We start from the raw sequence: 17,514 nt of genomic DNA on the forward strand, positions 1-17,514 counted from the left end.
CGCTCCCTCTTGTGATTAATGTTGAAATTACACTTCAATATACCAAAGCAAAACAGCCTTCTGATAAAAATTAGTTTTTTGCCCTAAATCACATAGCCTTCTGTTAAAACTTGATCTTCCTCTCAGATTAGCCTTTTTCTCTCTCTATTAGTTAATGTTGAAATAATACTTATATACAATGGAGAAGGAAAAATTAGGTTTCTTCTGTCTCCTCAGTTCACAAGTTTACAATCCTCAAAAAATTGCAGCTTTGCTTTGTAATTAATGTGAACAAAGTCTTGCTTTGCAGTTAGTGTAAACATACTTTATATTTCTCAAAAATTTGCAGTCTTACTTTACAATTAGTGCCTGAAAAATAAAAATAAATAAAACATAGTCTGAAAATCAGAGAACCATTCAGTTCAGAGAAAACTATTCAGATAAAATTTATAGGTATAATTTGCAGTTGATATAAAACAAGAGGTTAGGAGATAAATCCAGTGCTGTGGTGGTATAATATTTTTTTTCTCTTCAGCATAACACAAATGGAAGGGTAGGTTATAAGTGAAAAGAGTCTCTCTTTAAATTGCAAAAAAGCAACAAAGCAACTCAAGATGATTTCAATTTATCATTTGTCAGCTTTTACTGGGGAACTTTTTGGCGGGTGGAGGGGAGGAAAGCAAAAAGAGAACAAAGAGAGTCCTGATAGCTCTCTTTGTCTCTCTCTCTGTCTCAGCTGAACTCACCCAAGTAAAACTTTCATTTTCTCCAAGTCCAGTTTTTTCTCCATTCACACAATTTCCTGTGAGTCTTCTGAGCTTTGTTTGAGGCTGTTAAGGCTTTTAAATCATTCATGCTTCAAGCAGGGCCTTGCATTCCTGGTACCATAACATCTGAATTGCAACTGTTTCCAGTTAACAACTTCTGAAACCTTTCTAAAGAATGGAATGGAATCAATATAAGAGCATATATTATCGATCTTCCCAGGTGATCCAGAAAGGAGGATGTGATGGTCAGTGATGTCAAAACTTGCTGAAGAACCACTACCAATTCCCTATGCTGATCCTCAGGCATCATCTAGCAAGCCAACCAAGAAAGTCTTAACTGCATTGCCCTCAATAAAGCCAATCTGAAATGTTTCAAGATACAATAATCTGTCTAGAAATATCTGTAGATAAATTTATATTCATCTGCCTTCAGAAGATCAAAGTCTGATTTGTAGCCATCTCCAGTGGATTTAAAGCAGGCTTCTTAAGAAGAATTGTATCTTTGAAACGTTATTTTAAACATTTATACTCATTTAAAAATTAAATACATTTTGTCCCTCTTTCCTATCCCCAAATTAGAGCTGATATTTATGCTACTTTCAAATATTGATTATACAATTACATTATACTCACTTATATTGATATATGCAAAACATTTGGAACAAGCTGTTCCACTGATTATAAGAAACACCCCTGGCCTTTGCATGTTCTCATCAAAAAGATGCAATGATTTAACAGATTTCTAAAAATGATTTGTTTTGAAGCACAGAATTTCTTACTGTCAATTAACTTATTAAAAATGAGTAATTTGAATTGTGTATTATGTTTTTAAGCTAACGCATCCTAAAAATAGTTTCAAAGCACATGATACATATCAAAAAAAATATCAAGTCATGACAATACCAGTAACTGTGAGGGGGATCTTGATGTGATTAATACCAGTAACTGTAACATGAATCTTGGAATCCTAGTGGACAATCTCTTAAATATGAGCCAATGATATGCAACATTAGCCAATAATATCAGTGCAATCCTAGGCTGCATTAACAGAATGATAGAATCAGGAACATGTGAAGTAGTACTACCGCTTTACAAAGTCTTAATAAGAACACACTTGGAAAACTGCATACAATTTTAGTCATCACAATACAAAAAAAAAAAAATACTGAGAATGGGAGAGTGCAGAGAAGAGCAACAAGGATGGTTAGGGGGCTGGAGGCTAAAATTTAAGAACAGTAGCAAGAATTGGTTATGTCTTGTGAAAAAAAGGACCAGGAGAGACAATGATTGCCCTGTTCCAATATTTGAGGGGCTACCATAAAGTTGAGATATTTTCCAAAGCACCAGAAGGCAAGGCAAGAAACTATGGCCAGAAACTAATCAAGGAGAGAACCAATCTAGAACTAAGAAGAGATGTCCTAAGGGTGGGAACAATGAGCCAGTGGAATGGCTTGCCTTCAGAAGTTGTGGGTGCTCCATCACTGAAAGCTTTTAGGAAGAGACTGGACAGCCACTTGTCTGAAATGGTATAGGGCAGTAGTGGCTAACCTTTTTTTGGCTCCTGTGTCAAAAATTGTGCGTGCGCTTGCACACTTGCACTCATGTGCCAGCACCCAGAAGGCAATGTGCGCCACCCCACACCCCCTACACATGTGTGCATAATCCCTACCCACCCCCGTAGCCCCCTTACCTGCACTGTGCTTCACAGCTGATTTTTGGCCAGTTTGAGGCCTTTTCTGGCCTCCCAAAGGCTTTAGGAAGGCTTCTGCAGGCTGAAAACTAGCCCTGTTTTGTCACTTCCAGTATTTTCGGAAAAACTGAGTGATGAAACGGGGCTAGTTTTCAGCCTGCAGAAGCCTTCCTCAAGCCTTTGGGAGGCCAAAAAAGGCCTCAAACTGGCCGAAAATCAGCTGTGAGGTGCGCACATGGCCAGTGAGGCAAGTTTGCCTGCAGCTCGCGTGTCGGCACAAATGGCTCTGTATGCCACCTGTGGCACGCATGCCATAGCTTCACCATCACAGGTATAGGGTCTCCTGCTTGAGCAGGGGTTGGACTAGAAGATCACCAAGGTCCCTTGCAACTCTGTTACTCTATGTTTTATGATCTGATTTGACTGGGATTAAGGCAGATTTGTATCTATAGTGATATGCATAGCTCTATCATTATAGATATATCGCACCCCTCTTTAGTCCCATTTCTTGGGGAGATGGGGAAAAAATCACCAGAACAGCACTTTTCCTAACCCATAATCCCCAACAGAAAGAGGACATCTTAAAAGCTTTTAGTTAACAGAGCCACACGAATCCTTTTTTTTCCATTACATTTTTCAGAAAATAACACTAGATTGCTAATGCTTTATTAAAGCAATTAAAAAAATTTCTCTCTTAAGAAAAAGAAAAAAAACAGAACATTTGCGATATCTTTTGATTCAGAAATTCTTGTGAACAGAAGAGCTTTTTTCCTACATACTAGAACATCAAAGACGTCCTCTTTCTGATGGAGAAAGGAGGAATTTCTAACATGTCCTGTGGAAAAGTTTGACCATTACAGGGGAAATGGCTTCTCACAGGTGGTATTTTTTACTGAGCGAATTAAATGCACATTTTCACCCATTCCCATTGGGTTTAATTAAGATGTGACCAGTCAGTAGAATCAAAATAAGGAATCCCATTACAGAGGCTTAACACTTCATATGAAATTACCTCCTTATATATTTACATTTACCTTTAACAAAATAAACAAGATGAATAACAACTATTAGGCTAACTGAATTTTAAAGTAGGAACTAAATATAGAAAAATTCTTTTTTTTCCAGATCACATTGATGAAAGGACTGTGTGCAACAGTGTTGCTCGTGAAAAGGATGTGGATGGATTCCATATTTTCAATATCGGGCGACTGTGTCTAGACCAGCCCTCCATTATACCTGCCACTGCTGCTGCAGTTTGGGAAATAATAAAGAGAACTGGTAACTGAATCAAGTATTTTAAGGAGATGGGGGTTAAATGCATTCTGGAAATTTCTCTGAGAAAAAGAAGTATAAGCTTAAACCATAAAATACTAGAGCACTGTTCTTTCAAATAGTTTAAGGAATTAAATAGTTTTCTTTTAAAATTCAATTAGCACTGCTAATACTATCATATCTAGACTGCAATCGTGGAAATTTAATCTGATTCAGAATTGTTAGATATTCCCAGACCATGTTTCTATCAATCTAAAATTTTATTCTTGCCTTTTTATTCTGCTCTTTTAATTGGAACTTTCTTGTTAGAAAAATCAATATAAGTTGAACAGCTCTTCCTGTTCTTTCTGACATGTTGCTGTTTTCATTGGACAGCCCATATATTGGTTCTGTTTTCTCCGTTTTATTTTTAATTGATGTAAAAAAAAATCTTGCTCTTCTTAGTTTGCAAACTCATTCAGATTTCTGAAACTATTATACCTTAACTGAGTACTTGTTTGTACTTAGGGGCTGTGGCTTTGACTCCTATACCAGGGGTCTGCAACCTTAAACACTCAAAGAGCCATTTGTTCTGTTTCCCAAAGAAAAGAAAAACCTGGGTGGGCATGGCCCACTTGATATCACTTACTCCCACTCAGTCACATGACACCTCCCCCAGACACCCCTACCCAGGTTTTGTAGCTCCCAATATTTTCTTTTCTCTGGGAAACAGGTATCTCTCTGTCTCTCTCTCTTTCCTCTCTCTTTCTTTCCTCTCTCCACTCATTTTCTGCCACACTGTCTCTTTCTCTCTCTCTCTCCCTTTCTCCCTCTTTCTCCTTCTCCCTCCCTCTCTCTTTCTCATCTCTGTCTCTCTCTTTCTCCTTCTTTCTCATCTTTCTCTTCCCCATCTCTCACCTTTCTCTTTTTGTCTCTCATCCTTCTCTCATCTCTCTTTTTCTCCCTCTCTCTCCCTTTCATCTCTTTCTCCCTCCCACCTCCCCCTCTTGTGTGTGTGTGTGTGTGTGTGTGTGTGTGTGTGTCTCTGTGTGTGTTCCCTCTTGAACCATTTCCAAAAACAGGCAAGGGTTGTTTTTGTTGTTTTTGCTGATGTTCTTTCTTCTTCTTTGGATGCTTTTTACGATATGATTTAAATCAAAAGCCATTTCAGGTTCCCAAATAAATGAACTTCTTTCATCCCTTGCTCCCTGATGGCTGAACCCACCACTGGCTAGCCTCACCCTCCCCTCCCACTCACTCCTCCCCTCCTCTGAGAAGGTAAGGGTGGCGGCAGCAGATGGAGACTCACTCCATATTCCAGAGCAGGTGCGAAGCACCCCTCTACTTGCCTCTTCTTCCAGTCCTTCTTAGTGCTGTGTGCACCTCGGCTGCTCAGAGAGATACAGAACTTTTTCTCTGGCCAGGCTGGCTATAGCCGATGCTCCGCATCATAATGGGCTCCAGGAGGAGGAGGGGATGCCATCTTGCCCATTATGAAGTGCGTTAAATTTAAATGTGCTGCACAAAGCCACAGCCAGGCCAGCCAGTGTCTCGGCAGAAAGAAAGTCGCACATCTCTCCTAGCAGCCAAGGTGCATGCAGCACCAACAAAGTTTGGAAGAAGAGGCAAATAGAGGTGTGCTTCACTCCTGCTCTGGAATATGGAGTGAGTCTCCATCTGCTGCCGTCGCCCTTCCCTTCTTAGCCGAGGAGTGACAACGAGAAGAGGAGAAGAGGCGGGGCCAGCCAATGTAGGACAGGGAGCCGCAGCAAAGAGCCCAAAGAGCCACATGAGGCTCTGGAGCCACAGGTTGCCAATACTTGTCCTATACTAGTGTCGTGGTTTTTTTTTTTTTTAAGATATCACAAGCCTTTTTGTATCATCTCACTTTCTTCTGCTCTTCATTATTTTCTTATTATGTGTTGAATAGCACTAGCAAACTACTGTTTGTTCTCCCCATTCAAATTATCAGTGAATTTGGTCCTTGGAACTGGTTATTTATTCAATTTATATTGCCACACATCTCACCTAAGTGACTCTACTCAGTTTACATAATTAAGAACAACAATTAAAAGTAAAATAAAACCCTTAAAACCCCATTAAAACAATTGTATTAAAAACAGTTTTATTTATTTAATAAATCTAGTTTGCAGAAGAATACAATTAATTATTAACAATACAATTAACCAACAGGTTTCATACAGCAGGATGATATTTCTTAAGACCCTGCCAGAAAGCCATCAGGGTGATTGATAATCTAACCTGGACAGGAGTTGTTCCAAAGAGCAGGGGCCACAGCAAAGAAGGATCTTTTCTTAGGTCCTATCAAATGATGTTCCTTAATGTTTAAGACTCTTAAAATATATTTTCTGCCAGACTAACAGAATGGGCAGATTTACCTGGGGAGATTCTCTCAATAAACTGGCCCCATTAGTTGTTTTACATATCCCCAACAGTCTGCTTGTTCAGAAGGAAATTATTTTCATGGCCGAAAATGTTATCCGCATTTCATCTGGGCTGCCTTATAATGTAAGTTTGAGAGCACTGCACTTGGATAAAAAGAAGTAATAAGTAACGTAAAAATATATTCACAGATAAGCCTGTCTATAATTAGATAAACCCAGTTTTGGGGATGGTTCCTAAAATTCTCAGCTTATCTGTGAATATGTGTGGTAGTTCTGCTTCTATCCTAATACTGTTTAACATTCTGAAGTATAAGCAGAGTGTTGATTATCTACAGTATTTCCAATATGACTTCTTGTGTTTCCTGCATGAAACAAAGAAAAGGGTTAGATATCATTTCTACTTTCGACTAACTTTTAGAAGAAACCATTACAGTAAACAATGGAGCAAGCCATATAGCCTTTTTAAAAAACAGGCAGGAGGTCTGTGCGTGTGTTTGAGTGTGTGTGTGTGTGCGCGCGCGGGCACACACAAGGTTTTTTTACAGGATTATAATTTATCAAGAAGAATAACAAGGAAGATGCTGTGGTATTTACGGGTAGATAATTTGCTCCAGATAGAAATTTATGGCAGTGAAGTATTTCTTCTAAGTGCTTCTAGTGAAGTGTTCAGTTTTCTCTTGCACACATGCTTTCTATCTTTGTGATTTTAAATTCCAGAAATAATAATGGGAGGGCTCACTTAAATAGATACTCTTTTGAAAATGAAAACTGAACAGCAAGTATAGAATAAGCTTTCTTGAATTATCCTGGGCATAGTAACACAGTTTATTCTTCTTAATCCTATGTTAGTTATAGTATCCATCTTCTCCTTAGTGATCATATTTTGTTTTTTATATAAAGTAAACTTAAAATAATAATTTTAACAATGAACAAAATAAAGTTGCAGTTAACTACTATGATTATTATTTGTAAACTATTATCTTCAAAAACTCATATTAAAATTTTTGTAATAATAAAAACTGTAAAAACCTAAATCTACTACTCTTATCATAATTCCATGGTGAAAAAGGAAATGAATATGTAGTCATGTCTTTTCCCAATGGGAAAACAAAAGATGTAATTTCACAAACTTCCATCTGTTTTAGTTATGCTTTTTTTAAGGAATACAAACATTCGGAAGAAATGTTGTTGTAGTTGGAAGATCAAAAAATGTTGGAATGCCCATTTCAATGCTTTTACATACTGATGGGGGACATGAAAGGCCTGGAGGTAGGTTGAAGGACATTTTACTTGATTCTATTGGAAACCTTAACGGGGAGAGAAAGAAAACAACCACAAAAAACTCTACCTTGTTCCTTATTGTATATGCAGTAAAATCAGTTTTAGTTAATCAGAAATAAGATTTTCTTTGGGGATAAATTTATTTTGTAAATGAATAAATATCCTACTGTCACTGCTGATAAACAATAAATTTGTAGTGATAGCCTTTTTCTTTTTATCTTTTCCAGAATTCTTAGGATTGAAGGAGTGGGGTTGTATTCTGCTTTGCACTTATTTAAAAGACTAAAAGGTTTTTTATCAATAATATTGCATTAAAAATAACATGGGAAAACAAATATTTTTGTTTAGAAATACAAAAATCTGTCTTTATGCACCAAATGATAATTCACTTTTTCACAAAGACCATCAATGCGTACTTTTTATTTTCTCTTGTCTTTTCTCTACACTGTCTTTTTTACTTCAGTTTTGTTCTCCCATCTACTCCCCTGCAATCTCTTTACACCAGTCCAACTTTTTCCATCTTTCTTCCCAGCTTTCCAAATGATAAAGACTCCCATTAAGTCTTTTTTTATTACAGTATGAGTAATTAGTCATTTTTTCAGATACCCCTTCTCCTTCAAGCTTATTGCTATTCTTGCAGAATATTGTTTAATAGAGACTGTCTTTGCTGTCCAGTGTAAAAAAGATCTGAGCAAAATTTCTAGAAAGCTAGATCTTGCAAAATGTATTTTATTACTTTATTGTCATTGAACCTCGTACAACAAAATTACATGCCATATTCAGTATACATGATACATAAAAAAATGAAACAAAAACACACCTCCTTCGCATTCTATACAATTGAATAGAAAAACCTGGTATTCATCTGGACAACATAAAGGTGGCAGCAAAGAAAGAAAAATTACTCCAGTTCTGCTGCCAGTTAACGAACATCCAGGTTTTTATAGACCAGATCTGGTAGCCCTTCATAAAGCATTTTATGTTATTCTTTCCAGGAATACCAAGTATTATAGACTATACCAGGAGTGTCAAACTCAAGGCCCATGGGCTCCATCTGGCTCATGGGTGCTTAGATCTGGGCCGCAGGGCTGCCTTGAAAGCGGTGAATGTCCCACCTACAGTGCCTTTTCCAGCAAAAGTGGAGCTGGGAGGGATCAGTTTTCAGTGGCAGAGGATTGCAGGAGTCTATCCTGGCCAAAAATGGAGCTCGGGAGCCCATATTTGCTGGCAGAGCCCACAGGCTACCCCGACAAAAGTGATGTGAAGCTGGCCATGCCCACTTTGGCCCCTCAAGGTCAAGCACAATCCTGATGGAGGCCTCAATGAAATCAAGTTAGATACTCCTGGACTAGACTTTCATGTCTTGCATAGTTGGATTGAGGGTTGTGAAACAAAAATGTAAGGGTGAGAAACTAACCCGTCTAGGCCAAACTGAACTCCATTTCATGATTTCTATTTTCTGTTGATCAATAACATCTCTGGGAATTTTTATGAAAATAATATTGTCCCCTTTCAGTCAGCATACTATCAACCTCAGGCACTATTTCCTGCTGTTTAAGTAAGCTGATGGCTTATTTAGCATAAGAGAGCAAGCATCAGTAAAGATGATATTTCAAAGTTATTTTAGAATGGGATCTCCCTACCTTTGAAAGGTATGTTGTGGGCTATATTCCCAAAGGAGACGAAACAAAAGAGAGGGCAGTCGGAACAAAGATTATATCTAATTGACATTTAAATGAATGAATGCCTTTTATTGCAATAATAACACAAAATGAAATATCTATTGACATAGATGTTCTACAAATGTTTAGTACTTTCTTTGTACTCTACAGCAATTTAGAGGAGGGTTTTTGAAGGGCACAGCCCTGGGATCATTGGTTATGCAGTTTTATTTAATTGGGTTCTAAAAATAAATATGTGCAGCCCAGGGCCTGGTGGCTGCTAATGAATTACAAATCAAAGAAAGTCCTGTAATGCAAACCCTTCATTTATCTATATCAGGGTGGTAATTTTAATTATAGCTGTGAAACAGCAATAATTTTTACTATTATGTATGTGACAGGTGATGCTACTGTGACAATAACTCACAGATATACGCCAAAAGAACAGCTGATGATCCATACCCAGCTTGCAGACATTGTGATAGTTGCTGCAGGTGAGGAACATAATCAGATTTTTAAAATTCATACAATGGAATTAAATATCAATATTATGCTGTTTCTGTAATTCAAAATTTAATCTGCTTTTGCTAAAACAAAATTTTCTAAAATAATGTGGAAAATCAGTGTAGATTTTAAAAATGTAGTAGTATGCAATTACATCTAAAATGGCTGTGGAGCTCAACCTCAATTTACTATTTTCCTTTAGTTTTTCTTGGTTTGCTTTCGTATTGATTTTTTAAAAATAGGCAATTTGACAAAGCTCTTTTGGGGGGAAAAAGCACTATAAACTACCACATTTTTTTGCTACATAAGACACTCTGGACCATAAGACACACATTAGTTTTAGAGGAGGAAAACAAGAAAAAAAATTCTGCCTCTATCTCTCAGCATCCATTGGTATTCATCTAGCATACTTGCAGCGAACAACAAACAGCCTGATCAACTTTAGCACGAGCAGATGATTGGTGGTTGGATCGCCAATCCAACTCCCAGAATTCCACCAATCAGCAGTTCTAGGCAGTGGAGATCGTGTCACCAATCTCTACTGCTGCCTATCACTGCCTCCGCATGCCCGTTTCAACCCATTTCAGATGGTGGGGATCGCCATTGCCGATCACCACAGATCACCGCCACCATGTCTATTGCGGTGGCAATCAGCAGTGGCTATCGGCAACGGCGATCCTCGCTACTTGGAATAGGCCAAAAATGGGATGCACAGAGGCTCAAAATGGGCATGTGAAGAATATTTAAATGAGAACTGGTCATACTCAGTGGAGAGCTTCATTGCTGAGTGAAGAGATTTTAATTTCAGGGCAGATCTACACTTCGTCCTTGCTCCAATCCCTGGTATGGATCATCTTCTAGTTCTTGAGTATAGAAACTGATGTAGCCATCCTCTACCCACTCCTAGCCCCATCACTATTGGCTCTCCTGCCTGCTGTTTCCAAGCAGCCCAATAACAGCTGCTTCTGTACTGAATTGCCAGACTTCTGTATGCTCTGGTGGTTGATAGCTGCCATTTTTAAAACAAAATTATGGTCCATTAAGCCAATGAACTTGCCTCATCCTATTTCTTATAGAAGCTCATTTAGCATTTATGTCTCTCTGTGGGTACCCTTTTTGTTTGTATCCAGGCTTGGAGAAGCCTGTTCCCCTTGCTTTCTCATCACTTACTCGCAGTACTGCAAAACTTCCCTTTTTAAAAAAAATATTGCAATTAGGCACATTGAAATGAAATGTCAGTACATGCCATTTCAATTATATGAAGCACACACCATAGGTTTTCCTTGCTGCAAAGTTTCCTTGGATCCATAGTAGAACATAAAAATGAAGGAACAATCTGTTCCCCTTGCTTTAATTTTTCTAGAATTACTACAGCAATGGAACAGTGGAAGAAAAGAAAGAACAGAAAAAAGGGGATTCATTAATTTGACATTAATGAAATATGGGAAAGAGTTGTGAAAGCATGCGTGTATGAAAACATCTGGAAAGCAAATTAAAAGAATTAGGAATAACAAGGAAGGACTAATGAGAACTATGCATCTGGAAAAGCAGAGCAAAATGAGGACTAGTGTGGAAATCCCTTAATCACGCACCAAATATCCACCCACTCTGTGGTCAGCCATAGCTATTTGCCTTTCCTACACAGACAAAAGTGCTCAAAGAAAGGGAACAACCAGTCAGAATTTGTAGACCAAACCTGGCCCTGTTGTCAAACCATTGCAGTCCAGACTGGATTGTTTAAAGTTGCCTTCAGGAATAGTCAGGTGCTACAGGGGAGACATGATATGTGGAATTGTCTTAAACTAATCAGTCCTAGGTGAGCCCTGTTTATTACAAATGTTTGTAATTTCAAATGTGCTTATCAAATTGTACAAGTTGTAAATTATTTAACATGTTCTTTATATTCCATATAAATAGTACACAATATATGTGCATACATACCATCTCCCAGCCTGGGTCTTTCTAATTAGATGCAGTATTTTCAAAATGTATCTCAGTAAAACTTTTGAACAATATTTTTAATTTGTAATAAAATGGACAGGGTGCCACTATTTTCTTCTGTTCTGTTCTGCATACAACCACAAGCTATATTCAGCTAACCATTCTCCATAATTAACCAGCATTACTTTTTTCCTCATTTGGATTCTATTTCAGTTAGTATTATTTAATCAGTTACTTTTTCATGTTTAGTACCCAGTTATCTAGTGTGAGAAATTAGTAGTATGACATTTTTTCAAATTATAAATATTTGGAGTGTACAGCATTTTTCTGGTTCTTTATAACTGTAGGTTGATTTTTTTTTAAAGTGTGATTGTAAAACAGAATATATATATCTAGAGAGAAGTACTTCTGATAGCATTGGACAGTTTTTTGTTTTGGAAATTATTTTAACAAAAACTAGGATAAACCTTAGATGAATTCATAGAAGTAATTTGATAACTTTTTGAATCCTCTTTTTAATTTCTTATGTCAGTCCTTCAATTTTTGATATTGGTAAGACATTTTGAAACAGTTAACAAAAATCTTGTGCTATAAAAATGAGATTGCAAAAACCTATCTTACAGCATCAATACATTAACGATTTTTTTTTTAAAAAAGGTTTTTATCATGAGAAGCTTCCAGGGCCTAGTTGACATCTTTCTATCTTGTTCAATTTGACCATCTTAGCATGCTCCAGGTCCCATTGAAAATATATTTTAGTAGGATCCAGAAAATCCTTCTCTGTCATTGCTCCTACCTTCTAGTCACCATCCTGATTTCATTCAAAAAAAATTCCTAAACCTGTTCTTTTCTCACATATTTTGGGCTATCTTAAATGATGATATTCTCAATATTTCAGACTTTCTGTATCTGATAGTTATTACTGGCCATCCAGAGTTCACGTTGAATTGGATGGATTTACAAATGAAATAAATAAAATGTCTTTATAAGTATTCAGGATTGAAACATTTTCTGTTTCAAAGTTCAGAAAGTATCTCAACTTGGCAGAGCTGACTTAGCAAATGGCTTTTGCAGAGGATTTATTACTATCTATATATTGCTAAATGTCTTGTATCTGTCTGTCTGTAATCTTCATAGGGCAACAAATTTGGAGCAAAAGTATCTCAAATGGGTTAACCTACAGGATTCCAGGACCTGTTACTCCCATGGATATGAAAAATATGAAAGCTGTGGCTGCTTCCCTGTTGCTGTGCTATTGCTGCTTCAGCACCGCTTCATTGCAGCAGTCAGCTGTGGCCACCTGACTGTCATTTCCAATGCTCCCTGACATACAGTAAAGGCTAAGGATGAGCAGAGACCATTTCCCACCGGGGAGTAGGGACTGACGCTACCCCCCCTCCCCCTTTGGGGCATGTAGATTTGTCCTGTGAAGGCATAGCCAGTCCAGGCTGAATACAGAGGAGCCCGGCAAAGCTGCCTCAAGCCATAATACACATGGACAAGATCATGGGCAAAACAACAAATGAACCTGGTTGATATATCAAATGTGCCTGTGAGGCAGAGTTCCGTTAGTGTGAGGGAGAGAGTTGGAAAGAATGCCATCAAAATAATAGCTGACAGTTCAGCACCAATTTCTAGAGATGAGCAACCTAAATGTGGTGCAATAGGAGTTAAGCTTCCATTGCTTAACATGTGTGAAGTAAAAATGATAGAGCTAATCACAGGTGGGAGGCGAGTGGATGGGCCTATTATACGTGCAATGGCTAAATTGATCACTGCTGCATAAAGGCGAATATCTCTTCAATGGTAGTTTTTACACTCTGACGATGTTAACAGAGGCTAACAAAAGCTAAGTGGATAATACAGTTTAAGTTCCGGAGATTGTGATGTCTGTCTCTTTTTTTATATTTATTTATATAGTATTTCCTGAGAAACACTTCGGTTCTGTAAACTTAATTACACTGATGGTTTCAGGTATTCCAAAATTAATTACTTCTGATATGATTAAAAGAGGAGCCGCAGTGATTGATGTTGGTATCAACCATATTAATGATCCTGTCACTGGAAAGACAAAGTTAGTAGGAGATGTAGACTTTGAAGGTAAGCCAAATTCCTATGCTCTTAGAAATGCAAAATATTTTTAATTAGAGAAATAAATAATCAGTTTTGAGCTTTATTTCCAGAAGAAGAAATTTAAATGCTTAACACTAAGTATATAATTAAAATTTAGTTGAACATTCCGCCTTCCCTGCAATCTTTCATAAGTCTTAAGCTGGGGGCACCAGTCTCTTTGACTCCCAGAATTCCACTTTGACTCCCAGAATTCCACTTGGACTCCCAGAATTTGACTCCAGCATGGATGGCTCAGGAATTCCGGGAGTTAAAGTCCATAAGTCATAAAAGGGCCATAGTCCCCCACCTCTAGTCTAAGCCTTCAATCTGTGCATAAAGGTTCCTCTGCCTGTTATGGATATATATTTTATAATTTACATTGGAATCAAGACATTACTTTTATAAATTGTTTGTCTCCATTGTATTTAATTACACATATTAATAGTTCTTAATTTAGCAGACTTCTCTTACATAATCAGATATTTAATGATATACAGGTAGTTCTCAACTTACAACCACAAATATTGCTAAGGCGAGACATTTGTTAAACGAGTTTTGCTCCATTTTGCAACCTTTGTTAGCACAAAGATGCTAAGTGAATCTGTCTTCCCCATTGACTTTGATCCCAGGACACTGCAATCATCATAAATATGGGTCAGTTGCCAAGCATCTGATTTTTTTTTTCAGTGCCATTATCACTTTGAACAGTCACTAAACAAACTGTTGTAAGTAAACTATTGTATTAACTTTATAATGGCTTTATCAGTGAGATGAGTGGCATAAACATTTAATTAATAAATAATATAGCTTATGGTTTACATGTACATAAACATTCTATATTAATTTACCTGTATTTTGAGGTTATACTCAAAATTTTTAGCTATGAAAATAAAATATATAATTGAAAGTCATTTCTATTAAATTTATTATTTGGGTAAAATAATCCTGAAGTTATTAATACATAATGTTAAAGGTGCCTTATGTTTGCAAAATATTTAGTTCGAAAAACAAAATAATACTCTTATTAAATTATTTTTGAATAATTTTGTGGAATGATAAATCCAATTTGGGTCTTTAAGGAGTTATAAAAATGAAGATGATGTTGTGCAGAGGATTCTGTTTATTAAAGATGAATTTCATTTCTTTTGAAAGTTGAAAGCACTGAAATTTCTGAGGGATTTGCAAAATGATAATATTATTCCCCCAGGGTGAAATTCTTAAATAGAACAAGACAGTTTCTTAAACCTTGAAACATATGCTCTGAAATTAAATAAAATGCTAAGTTGTATTTAGAGAAAAAAGAAAATACAATATAAAATAGATGCTTGACTATCTAAACTTGATGGGCGGCCATACTTCCTTGGTGTCAAAGAAATGTATAATTTGGATAACAGTCTAATTTGAACCCAATTACAATGTTATCTGTCAGATCAATTTCTAATGAAAGAAATATAATTATAGATTGGAGGTCTTCCAACTTCCTATGAGCCTTATCCCTTCATTATTTCATTAGTCCCCACCCCACCCCACCCTTATGAATGTAGTTAGGGAAGACATCGGAGCTTTTGTTTAAGGATCCAGAAGTTTGGGTGAACTATATTTATTGAAGGGAGAATAAGTCAATTGATAGAAATATATTTTAAAATATTGTGTCATTCCATTAATTCAGTGCCTAATTTTTATCCTATATTTCATCAACACTACTACATTTGTTGATTTGTTTTTTTTTAATTTGGATTGGAGCAATGTTTTTGAAATTTAATGAAAATTCTTCATTTTTTTGCCGTTTTTATAATAAGTAAGTATAGCTTTGGTTTCAGGAAACTCAGCAAATAATATATTGTTCCCATTGTCAATGAAGGAACAGGAGCTATAATTTATTTCAGATATTATAAATCTGAGGTTAAAAAAAGAATTCAACCATTTCCCAGGTATATGAATAAAAAATGAATAAAATAGTAAGAGGCAATGACATCCATAGGGGATGTTAAAACAGGCAAGGTGGTGATTGTGATGTTGAGCCCTGGTCCTTTTTTTATACAAAAGTGATAGGATTTATGATGCTTTGAATCACCATGTTGCTTGTTTGATGCCTCCTATTGCTGAAAACAGATTATACGCGGTCACATGAATGTAAATCTGCATGCATGAACCCTGAGATTAATATAAAACTATTCAGCCAGTGGGAGAAACCCTCACATTCTGATAAAGGAACACCGATGTGTCTGAATCAAGCTTGAATTGGCTTATACTTTAATATAATTTCATTGGTTTCTATTAATTCCTATTTTATTTGAGACTCTTTGTAACAAGAACCATATGCTAGAACTGGAAAACCAGAGTATTGGATTTATGTGTCTTTAAAAAAAATCTTGCTATTCCACTAGATCTAGATGCTTCCCAAAAACAACCTATGAAAATATTGTTGTCCATTGTTGGGGGTGGATTGCATTTTAATACACATATTTTAATACATGTTTTTTACACAGTTTTTCCTTTTTTTCCCCAAAATATCAGAAGTAAAGAAGAAAGCTGGTTTTATCACCCCTGTCCCAGGAGGTGTAGGACCAATGACAGTTGCCATGCTCCTGAAGAATACTTTAATCGCTGCAAAGAAATTGATTTACTAAAATGTATAAATTGAAGTAATGCTATAGTTATATAAACATTTATTTTTGTTACAAATGTATTTATTAAAATATGTTTAATTATGTCAGATTATTAAGAAAAAAATATTTCTGTTACAAAATGTATAAATCTGTTACAAAAATGTATACTTGCAATGGACTGATTTAATTGATTTAAGTTTTGAATTGATGTAACTTTTATGCATAATCCCTATCTAACTGTTTGGTTCCTGTTGGAGTTGTGCTGTTTTTCAAAGGTATATTATCAACTTGAATTAAAGCAAAACCTGGGTCTGAGTTTCAGATATATAGTATAATGCAACTCCAGCAGATAATAATAAAGGGCTCATAATCCATTATGCACATGGGTGTGAGGACACTCAATTGAATGCCACGAACTGTGATAGATGCTTAACAGACACAAATAAGTTTATCTCTAGAAACATGGGTTTCGTTGATAAATATAGTATATTCACAATTGCAAAAAAATAAATTGTGTACAAATTTTAAGAAGCTTTTGATCTAATTCTCAGTTGTATGTTTATATAAAAAGGAAATGATTGTGTTTCCAAGCATATTTCATCTACCTCAAGTTGATTTTTTACAGCTGAGAACTAGACATTGACCAAATAAGTTAACCCTACCTGAAGCATAATTCCCTTAGCAGGGCAAATGAGATTCTACCTAGGAGGTACAATAAGGTTTGATTAGTATTACAGTCAGAATGAATATTTAGATAAGATAATCTGTGACTGGTACAAATAAAGCATGTTGTAAAATGTTTGATCATATGTTATTAGGAACCCAACTAGCCAGTTAAGTACACTTTCTATTCAGTTGCCAAAATAGAGCTAAATTGGTTTTGTTCACATAAAAAATATAAACAAACATATTTAAAATCCTCCCCCTTTTCTTAGTTATCACATTGATGTATTTATTCTCATTGTCATTGTTTATTTTATTGTTCTATTATTTTACCACTGTTTACACACTTTTCATTTTCCTTTCTTTTTATTATTGTATTATTGCCTAGAGTAGTCCCCACAGCAAGATAATGGCAGATAAATTTAATAATTAAATAAATTGAATATGAATCATTAGAATTTTTAAGAGTTGAGATACAGGCTCTTAATAAAGCTTATTTATCATTTTCCTGCACTTGGACAGACTTGGAATATTGAAAAAAACCAACTTTAAATAACGATGAATAATATGTCAGATCATAAATTCCAAATAAATAAAATGTGATTATTTCATGCAATAATTTTGTAGTATTGTAATATTGTAGTCTTGAAC

The 17,514-nt window shown here is 36.0% G+C and overlaps 1 protein-coding gene across 5 annotated transcripts in view; it reads left to right on the top strand.

The window, feature by feature from the left end:
* MTHFD2L (methylenetetrahydrofolate dehydrogenase (NADP+ dependent) 2 like) overlaps positions 1-17,001 on the top strand; it is a 38,956-nt gene extending 21,955 nt beyond the window's left edge. For 2 of the 5 annotated variants that reach the window (XM_087918183.1, XM_087918182.1), the window contains 5 exons: positions 3,562-3,714; positions 7,254-7,361; positions 9,436-9,528; positions 13,400-13,579; positions 16,109-17,001. In XM_087918183.1, coding sequence (XP_087774309.1) covers positions 3,562-3,714; positions 7,254-7,361; positions 9,436-9,528; positions 13,400-13,579; positions 16,109-16,221 — 647 coding nt within the window. In that variant the 3' untranslated portion in view covers positions 16,222-17,001. Of the gene's footprint in view, positions 1-3,561; positions 3,715-7,253; positions 7,362-9,435; positions 9,529-10,901; positions 11,092-13,399; positions 13,580-16,108 lie in introns of those variants that run through there. The other 3 variants (XM_026717308.2, XM_026717309.2, XM_087918184.1) reach the window with 2 other exon arrangements.
* Positions 17,002-17,514: the final 513 nt, after the last annotated feature.

This window comes from Pseudonaja textilis, chromosome Z, assembly GCF_049901715.1.
Source record: "Pseudonaja textilis isolate UNSWEBS1 chromosome Z, rPseTex1.2, whole genome shotgun sequence".
NCBI lineage: Eukaryota > Metazoa > Chordata > Lepidosauria > Squamata > Elapidae > Pseudonaja > Pseudonaja textilis.